Raw genomic sequence first — 23139 nt, forward strand, 5'->3', positions numbered from 1 at the left:
TTACTGAGGAGGTGGCAACACTGTGAAGGACTCCTGCGTAAAGGCCGAAATGTAGTCGGGTTGCACGCACGCACGCATGCAAGACACGCAACACGCCCCTTTCGTACCCTCTGCGGGCTTGCGTGCGTCCGCCAATTTTTCTAACTACACGACAAAGCGACGCGAGCCTCACGCAGCCCGCAAGGCTTGTGATTGGTCTGCTTAAGGCCTAATTATAGTCCTGCGACTGCAACCACGGAAGGCCACGCAGCTGCATCGACGGATCCATTTTGGTTTATGTTTCCTAAACGTGTTGCGCGTGTTGCAACGCAATTCACAGCCAGAACACTAGGCGGAGTAACTTTTTTTTTCGAAAACAAAACACACAAAGAAGAGACGTCTTCTTCTTCGTCGAATGTTTATTTACATCGCCACTCCGGCTCCTCATAGCCTATTTCTGGCGGACAAATCGGCCAGTCAGTGACGGGTTATACAAGTGGTCATACCGTCGGATCTCTTCTGCCGAGTGCTCTTCTATTTGGTCCATATTCGTTCTTCTAAATCTTCCGTGATTTCCGCGTATTGTGGGGCATGAAACCGGAAACCAGACTCCGGACAGGATGTAGTAACCCGACCAATCACAAGCCTTGCGGGCTGCGTGAGGCTCGCGTCGTTTTGTCGTATAGTTAGAAAAATTGGCGGACGCACGCAAGCCGCCAGAGGGCTCGAAAGGGGCGTGTTGCGTGTCTTGCGTGCATTCGTGCGTCCGTGCAACACGAGTATAATTTGGCCTTTACTACATCCCGTCCGGAGTCTAGTTTCCGGTTTCATGCCCCACAATACGCGGAAATCACGGAAGATTTAGAAGAACGAATATGGACCAATAGAAGAGCACTTGTGTAGCGGGTCAGTTCTTAATAAAGTTTTATACTTTTAGCACTGTCATTTTCCCCGCTCTGGATGTGTTAATTGACCTGACAGGACGGCAACTCCTATAGGCTGCGGGGGAGGCGGAGGAGTTGATTTAGGGACACCTTAGCACTCTCCCTCGTCCTCTCTCTCTCTCTCTCTCGCTCCCCTCCCTCCCACTGTCGGTCCTGTGGGTGTGTGCGGACGTTTAGCGTGAACGCAGCACGTGTGGTCGCAATTGTTTGTCGCGGTAAGTTGCTGGAAGTTATATAATATTAACGGAGATCACAGAGAAAGTGTCCGCAAATTGTAACTGAAGTTTGTCCTTAGAGCCCAGCGTGAAGCTGTGTCTGTGTGCGAGTGTGTGCGACGGTGTCGGCGTCACCGTGGATGCACGCAGTCCCTGCTTTATTTTAATGAATTATAGGTATGAGATAAGGATGTGTTTTTATGTTGGTACATGTTTTTAAATATTATAAATGTGTTTTTAAATTGTGTGACCTGACTATAACATGTTTGTTTCATAGGGCTGCCTACAGCAAAATAGTTACGGTCACTGTTTTTTCCCACTTTAGATTTAATTTAGATTATTTGGTTGAGAATTTGTTTCTTTGTGTTATTTTGATTTGTTCTATGGCAAGGTGCAATATATATGGTTGACTTGGACTGTGCAATTCAGTGGTAGTGACTTGAATGGTGGTGAATTATTGGCTCCATAAAGGAGAGCAGTGATTCTCAAATGGGGGTACGCGTACCGCTGGGGGTACTTGAAGGTACTCCAGGGGGTACTTGAGATTTTTTTTTATATATATTTAAAATTAGCATCCATTCAAAAATCCTTGAAAAATTGTTATTTAACAAATATTCAATCATATATAAGTGTAAGTTCATGAACTAAATTTTATATTCAGTAGGCTTTTCAATTTAATTATCCTAAAAAAACAGAGTATTCCCCATACCGATGGTTTGACCCAACCTGGCACACGCCACCTGTCATCACCTGCCTTGAAAACTTCAACAATGGAGTTGAGTTGAAGTGCAGCAGCAATGCTGCTGAAACACGGAGGGTAAAGCGCCAAAGAAGGCGAAACCAGAGAAGAGAGCCTTCCCTAAACAACACCGTGAGATCTTGTGCCTCTTCGGAGGGTTAAAACGTAAAAGTTTTCCGTTGTGAAGTTAATGATTCATAACAAGAAATCCGCGTCTCTACCGGTACCCTTTCAAAATAAAAGCATGTAATACAAAAGCGGAAATGACATTGTATGACCTTAAAGCGAGCAAATATTTCACAATAAAATAACAGAAAGACACTTCAATAATATTAACAATAACATAGATTGGGTTATTTACCCTTTTTGTTTTTTCTGTGGGGAGAGATTAGCCAACAGTGGCATTAAGCCACCACATCTTCAGCGGTATCTCCAGACAAAACATGAAAGTCATGTTGGTGAGCCACCTGAGTTTTTTAAGAGGAAACTTTCTGAATTCAGGTCATCTAAAGACACGATGTGAAAAGCCTCCCAGAAGCAAGCGGAAACACGCTACCTGTCAGTATTCTTTACGATCCTTAAAGAAGATATTTTAAGATGATAAATATTAAAAAAAAATGTTTTGAGCTAATCTTTTATTTAAAACTAAGTTAATGATTTATTTTTTGGGAAGAAGTGTTTAGCTATAATTAAGTTCATGAGTTCAGTTTGAGAACATATCTTTATTATGATCCCAAAAGAGGTCACATTAAGTTGATAATTATTTTGAGGTGCACAAATCTTTATTTATATTGAGATAATAATAAAAGTCTTTAGTTATTTTATATCTTTTTATTTCGTAATAGTTCAAGAGAGACCACTACAAATGAGCAATGTTATGGACATTGATGGAGTTTTAAATTTGAATGTGTCTAGTTACAAGGCTTAATAAATCACATTACATTTTTCTTTCAACCAAAAATGCTTTGCGCTGGTTAGGGGGTACTCGGCAGAATTTTTTCTTCGAAGGGGGTACGTCACTGAAAAAAGGTTGAGAACCACTGCTTTAGAAGATTGTGTTTAAAGGCATGCTGCCCGCAAAAAATCCAGGTTTGTGTTAAATCAGTAATTAAATACAATTTATAATTTATTAGCCACATGGGGCTGAGCTCTCTCATGTGGATAACCTGGCTCCAACATATTATACTGACTGTGCTAAAAGCTTGTGTAGTAATAATGTTATCACATATATTCTGTCAGTAATTGTTACAAAATAATCAGACAATAAATGTCAAAATGGGATCTCTGTGGGTGTCCACTTTTTAATCCACACATCATGGAGTATAAATGCAATGTTACTACAGAATGTGGTTGATTGCATCTCGGGCATTAGTAAGTATAGAATTATGACCAGCAAATAAATAAAAAATAAAAAGTGATTACCTGAATTATATACAATTAACTCTGCCACTTTGTCATGAGCTAAATACACAGGCATACTGCATCTATCCCTCTCCCACTCTCCAAACTGTGTGCTGATTCAGAGACGCCTCAGAGTCATCACGTCCAATCTGCTGCTGGAGAAAGTGCAACGTGACGGAGTGAGTTCAAAGCAAAGGGTTAAAGACACTGACGTTTGTTTTAGCTCTTTCATGAAAAATCGCAGCTGATGAACATTTTCCAAAGCACTCTACAGTTTTTTTTTTTTTATACTGTCAGACACCTGCAGCTTACATTCTTGAAAATGATCCAAAGGTATGTAATGTACATCCATGTGATTTGAACTAGAAGGGTTAGTGTACTGGTATTACTGAAGTTCTACCATCACCACTGCTTGCCATCACAATTGTACATTAAACACTAATAGTTGGCCTGACATCAATTATGTTTTCACTGTTGAAAGGGGAACAGAAATGTTAATTTAAACCACTGATCCATTTGTTTGCAGTTTGTTTGACATGGTGACATCACTAAACACCATAAAAGCATGTTTTTTTGTTTGAACTAATTTATGACAACTCAGTGTTATATCATGCTGCTGCGCTGCAGAACATTTTCCTTGGCATGCTGCAGTCTTTCATTTTATTTTTCATATTTAATAACTTTTTAGCATTATTCTCTAATGACTTACTTGTTGAATGTAATAGTCTATATGTTTGAGTGTTTTTTGTCTTTTAGACTACTGGTCAAATTATCTTTATTACCCTAGGTCTGGCCATGGAGTAATTTTTCTCTGTTATTCAAAGTTTCATGACAACTCCATTAAATGAGAAAATATTCCATAGATTGAAGATGTTGATGTGAAAAATCAACAATTAACTTTCTAAAAACTGAGGAAAAACAAAAGCCAAGATGATGTTCACTGTAATGGACAACTTATCACCGTTTATAGCATTTTTCGAATTGTATCACCCTATATCATGCTTTTGAAAAACCTCTCATATTGTGCGCTGTGTAGAAAAAGGGCTAAAACAAGCATAAACACTGGTACAGTCCTTTCGAACCTATTATTTTCACATCATGTCTCCTTTGTGATAAAAGCTTTAGATAAGAGAAGTTTCAGCTTGTATATATCATTCATTCATGTTAATTGGCACAGTACTGAGCATGCGTTTATTTGTTGAAATGTCTCCATATGTTGATTCCTGGTTTTTTCTTTTATCTGCCAGATGTGTTACTCTGTGTTTCTCAGAGCAACAGTACAGATTCTGACTCATGACTAGAACGCAGCATCAGGCCTGCCTGTACCTCAGTGATGTAACTCAAAATAAGAGTGCAGTTTTATAATACGGCAATGCTGTGGTGAGAAACCACTCAAAATCCCACAATCAGCCTACATAGCTCATTAGTGGGTATGAGACCCTCCAGTGTTTGGGGGCACTGTGGTACCCCCAGACCCTCTCTGTCCATTGTCTCTCCTTCCATGCCCCAGGATACAGTGAGCGCTGCCACACCCTTCTTCATCATCATCCCCCTCGCTTTCAGAGGACGACTCTCCAAACTGTCGGGGCTTCTCATAGATACAGCAGCCTGGAACAAAACATAAATAATTAGAATCGATCCAGTGGATCTGCATCTACTGCTTATTCTTCACTTCTTTGTTTTGTTTGGGGAAAAAAAACAAAACAGGGTCTGTACCCTTGGGGTTTTATGCACTTATTGTAGGTCGCTTTGGATAAAAGCGTCAGCTAAATGAAATGTAATGTAATGTTTTAACATTTCTGGTCAGAAAAAGTAACTAAAGGGAGCATGTAATCAAAATAGCTTTTCAGCTGCTGTTTGAGTCGTGCAGCAGGAGGATGAAAAGGAGGAATAAATTATCAGTAGCTACCCCAAGCTGGCTAGTAGCAATTCTCTCTGTATGTGTGTCAGCAAAATGTGGTCATAGATATTGAAGACATTCATTTGGCAGATGGGCGCACAGACCGACGGACGGCTGTCTTTGGGTAGATTTTGTCAGTGTGACAACACAACTGTGCAAGATGTAGTTATATAGCAGGTGAGTAGCTGAGATCAAAATGAAGGCTGAGTTTGAAGCTGGGGTGTGGTCCTACCAAAAATAACTGAGTACTAGTTTAATATGTATTATTGACTACTGAGTATTCATGCATTAATGTAGTAATGAATTTCAAGTACTTATGTCATAATATAGCAATGAATATTGAGAACCCATTCAATACTATAGTGATGACTAGCGAGTACTCGTGTAGTAATGCTGTGATGACTACTGTGTACAACTCTAATGTCGTAATAATGATTATTGAGTATTCCTGTAATAATATAGTAATGGCTATAAAGTACTCCATATAGTAATTTAGGAACGACAACTAAGTATTCATATTACAATGCAGGGATGACTACTCTAGGGAGCCGGGCTAGCGTTAGCTCGCTCGTCCAAGGCCATGTAGAGAGACTACCTACATGGGCATGGTGTGACTAGGATGTTTATTTCGGTCATAATCCCATTTGACGCACTCTAGCGTATCGTTTCTGACATAGAGGAACCACAACAAATCGCGGGAGTTGTTTTTTTCCAGAGTTTTTGTGATGGTAGACAAGCCAGATGCCCAAATAAACATGTAGAAGCACTACAAAAGTGGAATTTTCATAAAATGTCCCTTTAACATAAAATTCATGGACTATCCAGGTTCTCCTTTCTAAAAATCAATGAGCTAACTTGGCATATGTTGGCACAGGGATCAAGGTTGATTACTGATACAACACAAACAATTTTTTGAGAATTAATCGTTTAAAGAGAAGCTCACAATCAACAATTAAATACTGAGAGGTTTGAACATGGGTGTTATGTCTCAAAAAGGAGAAACAAACTTGGAAAGGTACATAACAGTTGGGATGGTCCGAACCCCCCCAAAATGTGTAATTTAATCGAAATATCATTAATTTTACACACCCTAACCTCTAGAAAATGGCTACTATTAAAGCATTATTGATCGGGACAGGAAATAATTACAAAAATAACAGCTATTTCATATTTTAAATGATTATGTAGCATACAATGGTGGTAAACATAATCTTTGACAGCTTGAAAATCATGTATATATACACAAATGTATGTATTCACAATTTGAAAAACATTAAAAGTAGCTCCAGCCTAAATTTTATTATCCAAACAAAAGAAATGTATCCATCGCATGAATACTTTTAAGTGGGTGCTGATGAAAAAGAGGAAAACTCACATTTTGAAGACCTTCTTCCCAGGTGCTCGTTGTCAACAGTGTCACTGGACCACTCCACCTTCTTCTCAGTCTTCCTCTTCCTCAGCTTGATTGTCAGGCTTCTTCCCTCCTGTAACATGTGAGAGGTCTCCTGTAAAATACTTGGTATCACATGTAAACTGGGCCCAGTTGTTGACTGTTTAATCGCTAGGTAGGATGTATATACTCCCACTGCCCACACTCCTGAAAATATGTCAAATACATATAAACTCCCCTGCCAAGGCTATAGCTTTTACGAGTGCTGGGAAAAGGTAAATGCAAGGATTAAAGGCCATTAAATTTAATTGTAAAGATTGGAAATATATTGTAAACACTAAATGATTTCGGAAGAAACATCTATTTTAAGTGATCAGCAACAGAGGACATTAGGAGCGTGGATCTCTTTAAGAAAATAGTTTGTTGACAACATGTTCAGGATCATTTATTATCTTGAACATGTGCAGCATCGATCATTGTCAATAATTGTTACAATCTGTATTTGCCACTTTGCAGATATCAGCGTGACTGGAACGATGTTTTTGGACACCAAAATTGTATGAGCACCCAACCAACACCATTGTGATCACCCCAAAGGTGCTAGGAGGGGTTGAGGTTTGGGACCTGCTCAGACCTCAGGTTCTTCTGCACCAGACTGGGACAAGAATTTCTATCTGGAGCTGGGTTTAAGCATGTGGGAAATGTTAGAATATAATCATCACACTTATTAAATTCGAGGGGAATTAAACACATACAGACTTTTGTCCCAGTGTTTCCAAAAACAAGGCTAAGTATAAGGGCCTAACTATCACATATTTAGTGTCAGCTAATCTACAAATAAAATGATGCCACAAACATGGTAAATGGTCTGTATTTATATACTGCCTTTCTAGTCTTGATGACCATTCAAAGAGCATTACAGTACAGTTTTCACACACACATTACATTACATGTCATTTAGCTGACGCTTTTATCCAAAGCGACTTACATTTTTTAGAACACTCATTATTTATGAGGGGCCATTTAGGGGTTCAGTATCTTGCCAAGGACACTTAGACATGCAGATTGGATAGAGTGGGATTCGAACCGGTAACCTTCTTGTTGCAGAGCACCCGCTCTATCCCCTAGGCCACGCTCCACACACACACACACACACACACACACACACACACACACACACACACACACACACACACACACACACACACACACACACACACACACACACACACACACACACACACACACACACACACACACACACACACACACACACACACACACACACACACACACACACACTATTAGCAGATGGGGAAAACTGGAATCATCAGCAGACCTTCTGGTTGGAGGAAGACCGCTCAACCCTTCAGCCAAAGCCGCCCTATAGCTGCACCACAAGTGCGCTGTGAAGTACAGTCAGCTCTAAAAAAAAAACGCTGCACAGTCATCATCTCATAAATCATACCTAATGATGTGACCTAGATATTTTTCTTTGTTCCAGCATTGGTCTGCCATAAAGTGAGGGAAAATGTTCTGATCCTGCTTGGGTATCAGAAGCTCTTTTAGAGCTCAAAATTAATAGACCCCTTGCTCTGAGAACTTCCACTAACACTTTCCCATGATATCCCTCTCCCCCAGGGGGTTCAAGCTAAAACACAGACCCACTCCAGGAGCACAGTGACAGCGGGCCCCTTGTATCCTGTAACCACTGACCTGTCAGTCCCCTCCACCCATTCAGGACACAGTTCAGCTGTGAGTATAATGCTATTTCTACGATTTACTCTTTCACTGTATTAATCAGTTGCATCAGAGGGAGCTGCATGCACGAGTGTCAAGGTCCAGAATAACAGCTGAGGAACCGCAACCTGCAGCTTACACTTCACACGTACTCAGATTGACCTGGGAGTCGTGATGGACAATACTTAAACACATCCAATGGAGCGCTGTCATTTCAAACGAGCGTAACGTCACTACGTTAGGCCCTGTCCAGTTCCGCACACCGATAGGATGTTGCTTCAATAACGTGTAGACAGCGCGGCCTCCTCCGTGCGGGACCACTCTTTGGTACCGGACAATATACCCGCTTGGTAAAACATCTAACGGACGAACTCTTTATTACTCACCTGCTGGGGCGGAGGCGGTGTGCTATTTTGAACAGTCTCCGTTATCGTCTCACTTGATGTCCCAGGAGCCTCCGCCATCCCTGGAGCTGCTGTGCTAACGCTATCGTTAGCTAGCTGTCAGGTGTAGAAGAAGAAACTTGTAATATCGTGTTGTAATGGCTGGAGCCGCTGAACTCGGTTGTTTGGACCACAAACAGCTGTAAGTGGAGGGCTTCTAACCTGAACACTCAGACGTGCTTAACACCTTAGTGAAGTGAGGCCAACACAAAGTCAAGCTGCCAAGTGAACTGGGTAGATACAGTCAAACCGGAAACCGAATGATTCCATGTCCAAAACAAATGATCAGCTGTGTCGCACAAACGAATGATTAGTCAAGTTAAGACACTAGGATACCCAATAATTAGTGATGCGTGCTTCCGTGTCGAGGCTTCGAAGCGTCTGTCGAGTAATCCAGGACGATTTTTGTGAAGCGCGTATGGTGGCAAGTGTTGATGACGTTTGTGGTGACGTTCAAAGACACCATATTAATTAATTCATAATGTATGTATTGGCATCACAAACATCATTCATTAATTTATTCAATTCAAAGCTATGGTGTCATTATAATCACTCTTGCCTGTTTTACATTTATTGTCCAATTCATGAAGCTTCATCTCGCCATCACTACCAAAATATAATATATGTGAGGGGAAAGTGGCCAGCTTATCCATACTGCATTTTGGGTTGACATCATTTAAAGTTTAATTTCAAGGGATTTTATTTTCAAATATAGGCACGTTTGTAATTTGATTAACTTGACAGCGGTAGTGCTGAGGGGAAGATATTTCCAGACGGACATAAGTTAGTTCCGGTTGTCCGTGTGTTAAACCACCCGCCTGGAAATGTCATGCTTATTTCGAGAGCGGAAGACATCATATATTTTGATGGCAGAGTAACATGAATTCGAATTGTTATTTTTAGACAGTCATACAGTGACACATTGTCTATATACAACCAACGGCACTGTAGAAATGTTTCGCGGTTTTACAACGAACAAATTAAAAGGTCGTGACTGACATCTGAGCACTCAGTGTATTGACAACACAGTGAGTAAACATAGCTGTAGTTTAAAACATGAATTGTCATTGCAGGTTGACGTATACCATGAGTTGCTCGTTTATGAATTAGTTTATCTGAATGATAAGAACCGACTTTTTCATGACACGGTCAGAATTCTCTGTTCGTGTTCAAGATGTGGAGGACAGGTGGTGTCCTCCGTGTGAGGGTATTAAGCAGAGGAGCAGCCAGACTCTGTTCGAGTAATCCATCAAACACTTCATCATCCTCTTCGTCTAAGTCAATATCTCCTCCACGGTTCCAAGCTGAGAAACAGAGGCGGAGACGAGAGCGGGAACAGACCATACTGTCAAGTCAACACAGTGTAAGTAGGAAAGTAAACCCTGCAGATACTTCCATCCAAGAAGCATGTTATTTTTTCCAAATTTAATACTGAAATTATACCAAAAATTGACCCTCTGCTGATAGATGTCCTGCAGAGATGGGACGGTCGGCCCAGTGATGTACTGGGCTTATCTGACCACTCTGTGCAGGCGTTTGCGGTCTGTTTGTGTGCTGTTGCCGTACCACGCTGTAATAAGCTCTGTCCTTTGTGAAGTTATTTTGATTAATGGTGGCCATGTTTTTCCACCAATCCTCCTAATTAATAATTTAAATTTGTATCTCAGTCTCCCAAGGCTGCAAAATCCAAAAGATTCTTTTCAGTTTACTGTTTACATTATAATATCAAACACTCAGGGTTCTTCAACCTTTTTCAGGCCAAGGACCCCCAAACTGCTGGATAGATTAAGCTAGGAACCCCTACTATATAAATTGAATGAACATTGTGTTTTATATTAAACTGGACCTAGTGCCATAAGCATGGCTACCCTGTTATTGTGCATTCAATACTAAGCTATTCAAATAATACAAAGGTTCCAATATTCACATTTTTATATTAAACATGTGCAAGGTATAGGAGCTCCAGTGTGTGCATTGCTGACTTTAAGATAACGTCTTCTGCCTCAATTTATCCATTCGCTACAATATGTCAGATTCATGGTAATGTGTATTTAAAGACATTTTAAACTGTGGGAATTTTTGTTTTTTAAATTGGAAAAAATCTCTAATCAACTAAAAATTAACGACCCCCCTCTGCAGTACCTCCGCGGAACCCCTAGGGGTCGCGATAACCCTGTTGAAGACCTCTGCTCTATAAAATTGATCTCTTTCGATGTGGATTGTATTTCCAGTCGGCTGAGGATAAACCAGTAAAATGGACTGAGAAGCAGAGGATCTTGTACACAGCTACAACTCCTCCTGGCACAAAGAAAGGTGAGTGACCTCTTTTCACTTCTGTTGGATTTTCCCATCAACAGCTACACTTTGTATGTCTCTGTAGACTTAGAAAAGTTTTTTCCCTTATTCACAGACACCAGCCTGCCATTCCCAACCTCATACAGTCCAGAGTATGTTGAGTCCAGCTGGTATCAGTGGTGGGAGAAAGAAGGATTCTTCAGTCCAGAGCAACATGTCAGGAACTATAACAACACTCTAATGCTGTGTCATTAATTAAAAAAAGGAAAAAACTTGTATATATGAAGTTTATAAATGACAAATCACTCAACATGATTCGTGACTGTAGTTAGATGTGCATGTGTGAAACAGAAACGGTTTGCACTTAAACTTTGTCTTTATCTCATCTGCTTTCAAACTCAATTATTGTCACGTCCATACAGGAGAGATTACCTCAAGCTGTGGATCGGACCTTCTCTCTGTGCATCCCTCCACCAAACGTGACTGGTACTCTCCACCTGGGCCATGCTCTGACTGTGGCTGTACAAGACGCTCTGGTTCGGAGGTAAATGCCAACTGCATCTGCAGCATGTTGTGTGAAACTACAAATCTGTTGTCACTTATTCAGATATGTGTGTCCCATTGGACACATATGGATTGCGGTTTGTGGATCGCGCACCGGGGTCGCGGTGTTGGATCCAATGTGGCGGATTCTGTGTCGTGTGGGCTGATCGTGGTGCTGGTGGCGGACCCTGTGTCGCGTTGGCATTGGGCACGGGCGGTGGACCAGAACCGCGGTGGTGGCTTGTGATGGGTCCTGGTGGGCGCCGGTGGACGGTGACTGAGGACTGGAGTGGCGTGTGGTCTGGATGGTGGATCGTGGTCTGGATGGTTGCTGAGCATGGACTGTACTTGCAGCGGGACTGCTTGGCATGTCATGTTGGGGTTGTCCTTCGGGATGTCTACCCTCATCAAATGCTGCTAGAGACTTTGATTATTGATGATGTTCTCCTACACGTGGCATCTATTGCACTTCTGTCCGTCCTGGGAGAGGGATCCCTCACATGTGGCTCTCTCTGAGGTTTCTACGTATTTTTACCCTGTTAAAAGGGTTTTTAGTAGTTTTTCCTTACTCTTGCTGAGGGTTAAGGACAGAGGATGTCACACCCTGTTAAAGCCCTATGAGACGAATTGTAATTTGTGAATATGGGCTATACAAATAAAATTTGATTGAAATTTGATTGATTGATTGGGAGTGCTGTCTGTGGACTTAGTAGTAATGTATCAATTTATAATCCAACAGGAGAAGGATGCAGGGCTACAGAGTGCTTTGGGTTCCAGGATGTGACCATGCAGGTATTGCAACACAGGTATGACAACTCCCTTTTTTCTTTCTCATTCATGACTATGGAGAATATAAAGGATAGGTTCATATTTTCAGGACTCTCCTGCTCCTGCTGTTCCTTCCAGCCTTGAGAAGGGTATATCCTTTGTAAGTTCTAGTAAAAGAGGTTAGCGACAAATCCGAAGTTCATATGATGAAAGACAGACAATATAAAGCATCTGTACTCTGAATTCAGATAATGTGAATATCTTTAAAGGTTGCAGTCTTTTCAAACTCTGATTTGACTCACTTACAAGGCACTCGCACATCAGCGTTGCATTAATGCTTTACAATGTGGGTGCTTGACAGTTTGTGCTGGTGTAATCTTCATAATAACAATAAATCACAATTTCCTGCTCAGGACACACAACATAACTGGTTGTCTAAAAAAAACTAGAGCCTTGCACTTCTTTGCTGACCATGTAGCGATGTTAGCTTTGTTCCCCAGCTGCCTCTGCCTCCTCTCTCCAGCAAGCGCTTTATTTTCTTAAATGTGATTTGATTGGCTGGTGCCTGTGCTGCTTGTTTTAGCTTTTCCCAACGTGTACTACACACGACACAAGCAAAGCAAAGCTATGGATCACAATGCAATATCAGCAACGTTTGGTACATATCGGCAAAAAGGTATTACAATATAATTAAGTGGTAATTTAAGTGTGTCTTCATCTATTCATTACTTCATTCATTCATTTAGTGACCTTTATGCATATCTGTTACAGATTCTTGTGAAAAACCTAAGTTTTTGTGAAGTGATTGTACTACATTTGACTGAGCCTCCATATGCTGATGAGTGCAGTGAGGTCTCCATTTCCTGTGTGATAGACTGTGGTGGAGAGAAGACTGCTGAGGGAAGAGGGGAAGCATAGACACAACTTCACCAGGGATGAGTTTCTTCAAGAGGTGTGGAAGTGGAAGAATGAGTAAGTCTCCACATTCACCTCATCACTTTGTGTCTGCTATTTGGTCAACGTATAATTTGTTTCATGCATAATCCACCATGTCTCAGCAAAGGAGAAGAGATCTACAAACAGTTGAGGAGCCTCGGTGCTTCTCTGGACTGGAGCAGAGCCTGTTTCACCATGGATCCAGTAAGGCAGTAGCACTATTGTTTTCCACCATGTGACACTGGAAAGTGAGTCAGAAGACTTACACAGGTTCTTTAAGATGTGTTATTTCTATTAGATGGTAATTATTTGTATCAATATATTATTTTTAGAGTATAGATATATATAGATATAGATACTTTATTTAATTAAAATTAATAAACCTCAATCTATTAAGAGCTAAAATACTACCTTAGCATGCTCCTCTTGCATGGCTTAGTATATCGAAGTGTAACATTGGCAGTGAGTACTGATTAATAAACTTTTATAATAATGTCACACTAAGCTGCTCATTAGGGTAGTTTTTACTGTTAATTGGATTTTATCCCAGGGTTTCAGCCGGGCTGTGACTGAGGCCTTTGTCAGGCTGTGTGACGTGGGTCTGATTTATCGCTCAGAGGGTTTGGTCAACTGGAGCTGTGCACTGGAATCTGCCATCTCTGACATAGAGGTGAAACAGCTTCACACACACTATATATATAAGTGTGTGTGTGTGTGTCTGTGTGTGTGTGTGTGTGTTTGTTATATACGGTAAACTGTGGGACATCAGTAAGTTCATCAAAGAAAGAAAGAGCACCAACAAAGCTTGTCAAATGTCATAATTTAATTTAAGGAGGTCCGGGACATTCAGGATTTAATAAGACGGAGGCAGCTTGTGATATTTGTTAGATTTTGTAAGGATCTGTGGGTTCTAACTGCATGTAGAAAGCTGGTATAAGCTGGTGAGTGAGCCTTGAGATTCAAGAGTCAAGATTTTTAGGTGCGAAACTGCTGTTTCCAAAGTAATCTATTCCATTTATTATTAAGGTCCATTTCCAATGCCAAAGACAGTTCTATGCCAATAACACAAACAGCAGAATGAGGTCTTAAAACAAAAATGTCCTGTTATCCTCTTGTTTAATGTCAACACAGCTTTTAGCACTTCTCTTATTTTACCTTCTGACTATACATTGTTACACAAGAATTTTGTTTAGCATTTTTGGGCAAATCATACATACATGTTAACTCTGTTTGTGGATTTGTTGTCAGGTTGACTCAAAGGAGCTGTCAGGGCCGACCATGTTGTCTGTTCCTGGTTATGAAAACAAGGTTGAGTTTGGTACAATGTTTACCTTTGCTTACCCGATAGATGACCACGGTAAGGATTTGTGACTTATTGGAAGTATGACACAAGTTTTGCTTGGACATGGTCTGTTATTTGTTGTACTAAAATTTTCCTCTACCTTGTATTTTAGATGGAGAGGTGATGGTGTCCACCACCCGTCCTGAGACTATGCTAGGAGATGTAGCTGTTGCTGTTCATCCAGATGATCCGCGTTATCAGGTTAGTACTCAATTCTCACTGATGTTTGAAAGAAGGTAATGCAGCCTTTGAATATCATTGAATGTAGACGGGGGTTCACCTCTTTAGGGAATATTCATATTAATAAATCTATAAAAATAAGGAAATTAGACATCAAAGGAATTCATCAGGCTTTTCAGCCCAAATAGACCAAACTGTACAACATTAATATGCTGTTATTACCATGCTGCAACATAAGTTTTTTGGGTTTGCTGGAAATGATATTGAATTGGGTGTGACGTTAAACCAGAGCAACTATGATGATGATATCTCAAAGGGATAATTAAAGTGTAGTCGGCAGAAAGAGATAACCGTTTGCATGTAACAATAAACTCTTGAATCTTGAATAAGCTTGGATGAACACTTGTACTTTTACTTATACAAATAATAAAACAGAAAAAAACCTTGATTATCAGCTTTCTTGTAAACAGATAAAGGAGAGAACAGCTTCCTCTTTTTGTTCAGTAATTTAGAGACTGAATATTTTACTTAAACTATAAAAGAAGAGTAGCCAGCGTGAGAGCAGACTCTGTGGAGTCGCAGGGTGCAGAACAATCTTGGTCTTTCTGGTCATTACAAGGCTCACAGATATACAACACTTATCATCTGAATTACAATCCTGTGGTGTGATAACAATCCCTTTGAGTCAAATTCAAATCCAAATATTTTAATCACTTTTTCACTTCTATATTATCGTGTCAATATATTATCGCGTAGACACACAAATACTCAAATGGACTTTATTTTGTTGTTTTAGCCTGAATTTAAAAGGTTGTATAAGAGTTTATTGCAATTTCCCAATTTGTAAACTAACATATGAACAATGATGTATATGTACGGGTACATGTATGTAAGGATAAGGGGAGAGGATATGGATAAAATCTACAATGGTCAGTGGTGGAGGAAGTATTCACGATCGACATAATCTTCAGACCCAGTTCACACATTTTCAAAATAAGAGCTATATATATATATATAGTGTGTGAAACTGTCTCACCTCCATGTCAGAGATGGCAGATTCCAGTGCACAGCTCCAGTTGACCAAACCCTCTGGGCGATAAATCAGACCCAAGGCCCAAGCAGCTTAGTGTAACATTATTATTAAAGTTCATTAATCAGTACTCACTGCCAATGTTAAACTTCGATATACTAAGCCATGCAAGAGGAGCATGCTAAGGTATAAAGCATTACAGCAACAAAAATAAACATTGTGCTTTTACTTAGAAGACAATTGACCACTTCTCTGTTCTATCAGAAAACGTAGAAGAAGACATGTTCAAGCTATACCGCAGACAAACTGTAAGCATACGGCCCTACACCCAGTAAACTTATCATGTGTCAGACAGTCAGACAGACAGTCAGACAGACAGACAGAGATTTGTGATATTGGTAGGTAGATGTCTAATTCTATGATTTATTTTTATACATGACCCTCATTAACTCAGATGTGCTGTGCTCATATCTTTTATTTGGTCAACTTTTAGGCTGTTAATGGGAAGCAGTGCAGACACCCCTTCACCAACAGACTCCTGCCCATCATCACTGATTCTATGGTGGACATGGAGCTTGGAACAGGTGATAGCAACACTCCCTCTTATACAGCATCGTCAAAACAGCTTGTCCATTATGTGGATTTGTCCCTGAATGCTGCTGCTCTCATATTATCTGAGCTGCTTGTGTCGAACTGTCTTTGTTGCGTAGGTGCAGTGAAGGTGACACCTGCTCATGACCACAGTGACTTCCTGCTGTCACAGAGGCATTCCCTGCCACGCCTCACTGTCATTCGAGGAGATGGCACCATGACACCCCCCTGTGGCCAGTGGCTGGAGGTGCGTGGACCGCACTGTTATTATCATGTCAATACCATATGAAGTCTTTGAGGAGATGTTATTAATGAGCGATCTGCAACTTACAAAATACATGTTGTTCCTGTGGTCAGTGGTAGTATATGGACTGACCACGTTTGTGTTGCTATGTGTCCTTTAAGGGAGTGAAACGTTTTGATGCCAGGCAGTTTGTTGTGGATGCACTGGTTGAGAGGAAGCTTTTCAGAGGAAAGAAGAGTCATGCCATGACTTTACCAATCTGCAGGTAGAGGAAAATCCACACGTACATCAGATTTTCCTTGTGTGTGCTTCATACATGTGTGTAGCTTAACACTTCTTCAAAAAGGGCAGCCTGTCCAGTCAGTGAGTTTGTATTGTATTGGAGCATTTCTTGTCTTTAACACCTACAAGGGGTCGATAACACTGCAGCATGAGTGCAGTCTCTGTTTGTGATGCACTGAAAATTGCGCATGCTCTGTTGATCTCTGTACAGAGGCCCTGAAAGATGAGCACGATTTATTTTCAGGCTCTTTTTTTGCCTGGATAATTTTCTATTTGTGGATTCTTTCATTTGACTTGTCACAGCCGTTCAGGAGACATCATTGAACCTCTTCTAAAGAAGCAGTGGTTTGTCCGCTGTGATCAAATGGCTAAAAAAGCTTTACAGGTAGGTTGGTAGCTGTGAGATGTAGATATATATGACAACAATCATATCTGTAAGAGTTTTTAGTTATATCACATACATATATCACATAGTGTACTTTCAATATCTTCAACATTTTTTTATCACTTACACGTGACTTTGTGGTTTGCTATCAGGCAGTGGAGGACGGACAGCTGCAAATCATCCCTGACTATTACAACAAGACCTGGAAGACGTGGCTGTCCAGCATCAGGTATACAGTTCTGACCTTTGCCTTGGTCAAACTGAATGAGTGTGTACATTGTTACTGGTCGGACATGTGTATGAAATGACACCACTCTAATGATGAATGAGCTTTTGTTTCAATGCATGGGTTCCTAACAATATCCCACTGTTTCCTTTGCAGTGATTGGTGCATTTCCAGGCAGCTTTGGTGGGGTCATCAGATCCCTGCTTACCAAGTGGAGCTTCCCAATTGTACTGACACAAAAGAGGTTTGCTCTTTGCCTCGTTTATGTTGAGAATAATTTATTTTAGATAGAAGGAGAGAGAGAGAGAGAGCGAGAGAGAGAGAAAGATATTGAGAGATTGAGACATTTTTCCCAGTGATGTTTTTTGGTGTGTGTGTTAATTGTTGTAGGAGCGGTGGGTTTGGGGACAGAGCGAGGATGAAGCACGACAGAGAGCTGCTATCAGATATGGAGTGCGTCCGGAGGCCATCACTTTGACTCAAGGTGATCACCAATCTTACGTGTGTCACTGGATCTGTCATGGTGCTATATCAGCTGATGAAAATGAATGATGATGAATTAACTTATTGTAATTCACTTTGGATAAAAGCATCAGCTAAATTAAATTTGACCGGTAGTGTGGTGTATAGGGCTCGAAAGTAAAATGATATGTAAAATGAATGGATCAAGGAAAAGTGGACAATAAGTGCAGAGTGTTTTACACGGAGTTGACAACAAAATACTTTTTCTGAATGCCTGATATGCCGAGAAACTGTCGCAGTTCTCAAGGAGTAAAACATCAGCCGTCACTTTGCTACGAAGCATGCTAACTATGCTAGCAAGCAGTCAACGCAAGAACAGGCGGCTACGGCTCAGAGGTTGGCGGCTAATTTACAGACTCAGCAACATTTTTTTCACCGACAAACTGCGACTCAAGAATCAACTACTAAGGCAAGTTTTTTGGTGGCATTCGAAATAGCAAAGGCTAGCTAGCCAAAATGTATGGGCTGTGCATACAAACCCTTTTTGTCGCTTAATTACAAGTCTTGTGATTGAGATCTGGTATTCTGGTCCTACTCTGATGCAAATGTATTTCTTTGTTTCTTACATCAACAGACCCTGATGTCTTGGATACGTGGTTCTCCTCAGGACTGTTTCCCTTCGCCATGCTTGGCTGGCCAGAACAGGTAAACTTCCCCTACAACCCTAATCAGTAAACATCCCCATACCTTGTCATACATTTATTTTAATTATGAATAGTTTTGTAGAGGGGGTTGGTGGGTGCCATGCTTTAAACCAAAATTACCTAAAATGTGTCCCCTCCACAGCCTGTCAATTCTGCCATTCTCTCTCAGTCACACCCACACAGAGAGTGCTGCATGTGCAGACAGAGCATTTGTGTTTGCAGGTGTACTTCCTATAGTTAGTGTTGCTGTCTCAATAGCAGGATCTGCTGTCTCAATAGCAGGATCTGCATTTAATTGTTAATTTTGTCATTGAAAATGCCTGAGAGATTTGCGAGGGCATGACACAAAGCAAAACAGGAGGAGGAGCGAGATGATTGGAGATGGCTTAATCTTACCCACAGGCAGGCAGAATGCACTATAAGCTCAGTATACTATAGTCACTGTGAAACACACACAGACACACACACACACTCACACATACCGTCCCCATCCACCACCCCACCCACCATCACCCCTTCCCATGCGAATAAACAAAACGCCTGCTGATTATAACCTTCACTTCCCACAGACCACTGACCTTCTGCACTACTACCCCATCTCTATTCTGGAGACAGGCAATGACCTCGTCTTCTTCTGGGTGGCAAGAATGGTAATGCTGGGCACAGAGCTGACTGGTCAACTGCCCTTCAAGCAGGTACTTAGTTAATAAAACCTCAACACAAAACTACATGCAAACTCTTTAGTTGAATCACAGTCTCAGCCAATACTATCATATTCCTCTGTTTGTTTTCCTCAGGTGCTGTTTCACTCTCTGGTGAGAGATAAACATGGAAGAAAAATGAGTAAATCTCTTGGAAATGTCATCGACCCATTAGATGTAATTCATGGAGTATCTCTGGAGGTAGGTAGCATGTGGATTTAGCTCAAGAGCCATATTACCATAAATTAATTGATATTTGTCACACTCCTGTGAATCTCATTCTGTGTTCTTACATGAGCTCATATAGCTCTCTGAAGTTCAGTGCATGTCTGAAATGCTTGACTCTGTGGCAATGCAAAGGTCATTTGCGTGTATGTATCTGAGATTGCGCTGGTACTGCAGGTGGTCGTTTGTAGGGACGGGAATCGGCAAAGACCTCCCGATACGATGCTTAGGTAGCGATACGATATGTATTGCGATTCTGTCGGTATTGCGATTCTGTAAGTAGTGCGATTCGATATTACGATTTCTTGTGATTTTTTTTTTTTTTGAATACTGGACCATGTTAAACAGTTGAATCATACCTTCAAATACAACAGAGTCAAATTAACTGAGAGCTTTACAAGTTTTATTTCAAATATCGACATTAACTTAATGACTGCCGGGCAGCCAATAGAGAAAATAAATAAAAATGTGCCCTATTATTGTAGTTCCTGTCAATTGCAAAAAACTGACAGATTAGGAAATGTATGCCATTTAGGCTACTTTTAAACAATAAAGGTAAATTGAATAGAATGAATAAAAGTTTACTTACAACACAAACTTTGAAATAAACAAAAAGTAGGCTATGCTTCACTGTTTGCATGTAGGCTATGCCAAGCTAGTGCTTGGATATGTTTAGATTCTTGTGCAAAAACAACAGCTGGTCAATATGCTCTGGGGTGAGGTTCGTCCTCCCCCCCATATATTGCCCCTATATATAAAACCAATACATTTATGTTTTATAAAAAGATATATTATTATTATTTATTTATTTTAAATTTAAAAAAATCGATTCATAAGAATCGCAATTCGTAAGTGAATCTATTTTTCCCCCATCCTTAGTCGTTTGTGTGGTTGTTAAAGAGGACATATAATGCCCATTTTACCACAGTTGATATGGTTCCTTAGGGTCTTAATGAAATGTCTGTAACATATTTTGGTCAAAATTCCACAAGGATCATTTAAAACAGCACCCTTTTTACCCTGTCTAAAAAAGCCCTCCTCAGATTGACCTGTTTTGAGTGCCCCGCCCTGCGAGCGTTAGCTCGCTCGTCCAATGCCATCTAGCTAGATTCCATACATGGGCATGGTGTGACTATGACGTTTATTTCAGTCGTAAACTCATTCGATGCACTCTAGCGTATCGTTTCTTACATAGAGGAACCACAACAAATCGCGGAAGTGTTTTTTTCCAGAGTTTTTTAGACAGGCCAGATCCCCAAATTAACGTGTAGAAGCACTACAAAAGTGGAATTTTCATAATATGTCCCCTTTAGAATAAGTTGGAGCCAGCACTGAGCCCATGGGAGTGTCTTGTCCTGGACCCTCCATCTACTTTGTCTGTCATCCATTTCCACAAAGAATTGCAAATTGAAAACCAGCGACTTTATAATGCGCACTATCTTTTAGTTCTGGACCATTCTGGCAACACCTTCAAGAGAAGTGCCCAGTGATCCACTGTGTTGGACGCAGCTGTGAACTGTGACAAAGACTGCACAATTTATTTGCTTGGTCTCGAATTCCTCCACGATGTATTGTGCCAGGCTAAGTACTTGACTGCAGCGAGATCGGCTAGGTCTACTGAGAGGTGTTCTTCAACAGTTTGATAGTATGGAATAGGTTTATGCGTTCATATATTGTACATGATACATTATAAGGATACTGGATGATAACTTTTGGGAGATGCGGGGTCAGTAAATCCATCACCTTTGCTTTTTTCTATATCTTTGAGATTTGGTAGACTATAGCCCAGGTGTTTAATTACAATAGGAGACAATCTTTAGTTTTATCCCCAAAATGTGAGGTGTTTCATTGCCGCATTCAGTTCTTTCCAAGGTGAACAGTTCAAAGTTTCTGTCACAGTTTTGCATGATGTGGCCCAGTCCTGTTTCCAGTTCTTTGGATATCCCCTTTCTTTATTGTTAGGCTTTCCATTCAGCAGCAGTTATTGTGCTGCTTCTTTGCCGGTAATGTCATCTATTCTTGACTGGTGTTCCTTTTTAGAGTTAGAGCCTTTTTGATAGTTGTCCAGGCTTATTTTGCTTTTAAAAGTCAAATCTATGCTGGATTGGTTATATCTACTAAGGCTAATGCACTCTGGAAGGATGCATTATCCTTTGCGTCAAGATGATTTGAGAGGTCGTGGGTCAGGCCCCATACCTCCACTGCTACCCCAGACGGTATTGTGGCTGTAAAATCACTACAACAAGGCACTCCTTGTTTTCAGGTAGATATGTTATGGCCACGCAAAAAGGGTAGTGGTGATTGGCAATGATTAAGTGTATTCCAGGTGTGATTCCTGTAGGCATATTATATCAGCATTCCATCTGCATTAAAGCTGAAAACTCTAAACTTTGACACCTTCTTCTAGGTGCTGAGGATTTTCCTTTTACCTCCCCTGTTTAGATACAGTGCTGTGTGTGTTGTAGCAATTGGTCTCCTGGAGGGATTTACAGGGGCACAAAAGTGAAGGGAGCTTATATTATCTGGGATATGAGAAGAGTAAAGCTGTCAGAGGCCTGATAAGTTGCAAAGGGACAGTGTAGCTTATAGTAGTGAATAGGTAACAGCCCATTTTGATTTATGTCTGGTGTGTTCTACTCAAAAGTAATTTTGCTGTGAAACACATTCCCTTATATATGTTTTTCCTCCAAGAGACTTCAGGAGAAAGTGATGGAAGGGAACCTTGACCACAGGGAGCAGCTGGTTGCCATAGAAGCACAGGTCAGCTCTTCTCTCTCCTTATCTGAATGTGTTTCTAGCTGACTGAGCACACTCATTACTTCCTCACTTATCTGTCTGCTACATCTACTTCCCCACAGAGGAAAGACTTCCCTAAGGGGATCCCTCAGTGTGGAACGGACGCTCTGAGATTCGCCCTTTGCTCACACAAGATGCAGGGTGAGTGACTCTCTGCTCTGTCTAAAGAGACCTTTGGTCAGAGTGAATGAATGTTTGGATCTGTGTGAGTGTGAAACACTTGCAGGAAAAGAAGATGGGATACAGCTTGAACTAGACTGATAGAGCGAGATAAGTTGTGATGGACTGTAGTGAAGAGCTGACAGGACTACTGATTGGTTCTCCCAAAATCTTTCATTCGCCGGCAAGAGATCTGCAATGCGTCTCCTTAAAAGTTGGAGTAGCAGATTATGTATTTGAAGGCTCATCTGCTGCTAAAACACTGCACAACAGTTTATAATAATCACAGAGGACATAAATTCTGGGAAGATATCACTGTCGCATTGAATTTATTATTAATTGTGAGGTTTGCAAGGCAAACATTAGCAATTCAGTGTTGGTGTTACAAAGCAATCCACCAGGATTCACACGCTTGTTATTGGCTAACAGCATCACACTGGAAAACCCTCTATTATATTGTGACAAAAGGTATGCCAGGGCCAACTTTAGGGGTGCTGAAGAGGTGCAGGTGATACTGTG

At 40.8% G+C, this 23139-nt stretch overlaps 2 protein-coding genes across 6 annotated transcripts in view; one reads left to right on the forward strand and one right to left on the reverse strand.

Moving 5' to 3' along the window:
* Nucleotides 1-3153: 3153 nt before the first annotated feature.
* On the reverse strand, nt 3154-9180 carry ppp1r11 (protein phosphatase 1, regulatory (inhibitor) subunit 11). Of its 2 annotated transcripts, none has more exons than XM_062409365.1 (4): nt 9088-9180; nt 8695-8808; nt 6554-6662; nt 3154-4886 (listed from the first exon to the last, which is right to left on the reverse strand). In XM_062409365.1, exons 2-4 carry the CDS (start codon nt 8770-8772, stop codon nt 4702-4704), a joined length of 372 nt encoding a protein of 123 aa, XP_062265349.1. In that variant the 5' UTR covers nt 8773-8808; nt 9088-9180; the 3' UTR covers nt 3154-4701. The 2 variants fall into 2 exon arrangements, with proteins under 2 accessions (XP_062265349.1, XP_062265348.1); XM_062409364.1 differs by lacking the exon at nt 9088-9180 and adding an exon at nt 8914-9055.
* Nucleotides 9076-23139, forward strand: part of vars2 (valyl-tRNA synthetase 2, mitochondrial) — a 32172-nt gene continuing 18108 nt past the window's right edge. For 2 of the 4 annotated variants that reach the window (XM_062409359.1, XM_062409363.1), the window contains exons 1-22: nt 9076-10114; nt 10983-11064; nt 11162-11262; nt 11469-11590; nt 12329-12395; nt 13232-13329; nt 13416-13497; nt 13844-13963; nt 14542-14650; nt 14748-14836; nt 16339-16429; nt 16556-16683; nt 16842-16945; nt 17266-17347; nt 17500-17576; nt 17730-17817; nt 17964-18057; nt 18670-18740; nt 19309-19434; nt 19537-19641; nt 22357-22425; nt 22524-22602. In XM_062409359.1, the coding sequence (XP_062265343.1) occupies nt 9926-10114; nt 10983-11064; nt 11162-11262; nt 11469-11590; nt 12329-12395; nt 13232-13329; nt 13416-13497; nt 13844-13963; nt 14542-14650; nt 14748-14836; nt 16339-16429; nt 16556-16683; nt 16842-16945; nt 17266-17347; nt 17500-17576; nt 17730-17817; nt 17964-18057; nt 18670-18740; nt 19309-19434; nt 19537-19641; nt 22357-22425; nt 22524-22602 (2173 nt within the window). In that variant the 5' untranslated portion in view covers nt 9076-9925. The remainder of the gene's footprint in view (nt 10115-10982; nt 11065-11161; nt 11263-11468; nt 11591-12328; nt 12396-13231; nt 13330-13415; nt 13498-13843; nt 13964-14541; nt 14651-14747; nt 14837-16338; nt 16430-16555; nt 16684-16841; nt 16946-17265; nt 17348-17499; nt 17577-17729; nt 17818-17963; nt 18058-18669; nt 18741-19308; nt 19435-19536; nt 19642-22356; nt 22426-22523; nt 22603-23139) is intronic. The other 2 variants (XM_062409361.1, XM_062409362.1) reach the window with 2 other exon arrangements.

The sequence above is a fragment of the Platichthys flesus genome, chromosome 17 (genome assembly GCF_949316205.1).
Source record: "Platichthys flesus chromosome 17, fPlaFle2.1, whole genome shotgun sequence".
NCBI lineage: Eukaryota > Metazoa > Chordata > Actinopteri > Pleuronectiformes > Pleuronectidae > Platichthys > Platichthys flesus.

Bases quoted from the DNA above. Each gene is read 5' to 3' on its own strand.
- ppp1r11 (XM_062409365.1), bottom strand. From the start codon at position 8,772: ATGGCGGAGGCTCCTGGGACATCAAGTGAGACGATAACGGAGACTGTT. The intron at 6,663-8,694 runs GTGAGTAATAAA...CACATGTTACAG, and splicing joins CACCGCCTCCGCCCCAGCAG to GAGGGAAGAAGCCTGACAAT. The intron at 4,887-6,553 runs GTGAGTTTTCCT...GTTTTGTTCCAG, and splicing joins GGGAAGAAGGTCTTCAAAAT to GCTGCTGTATCTATGAGAAG.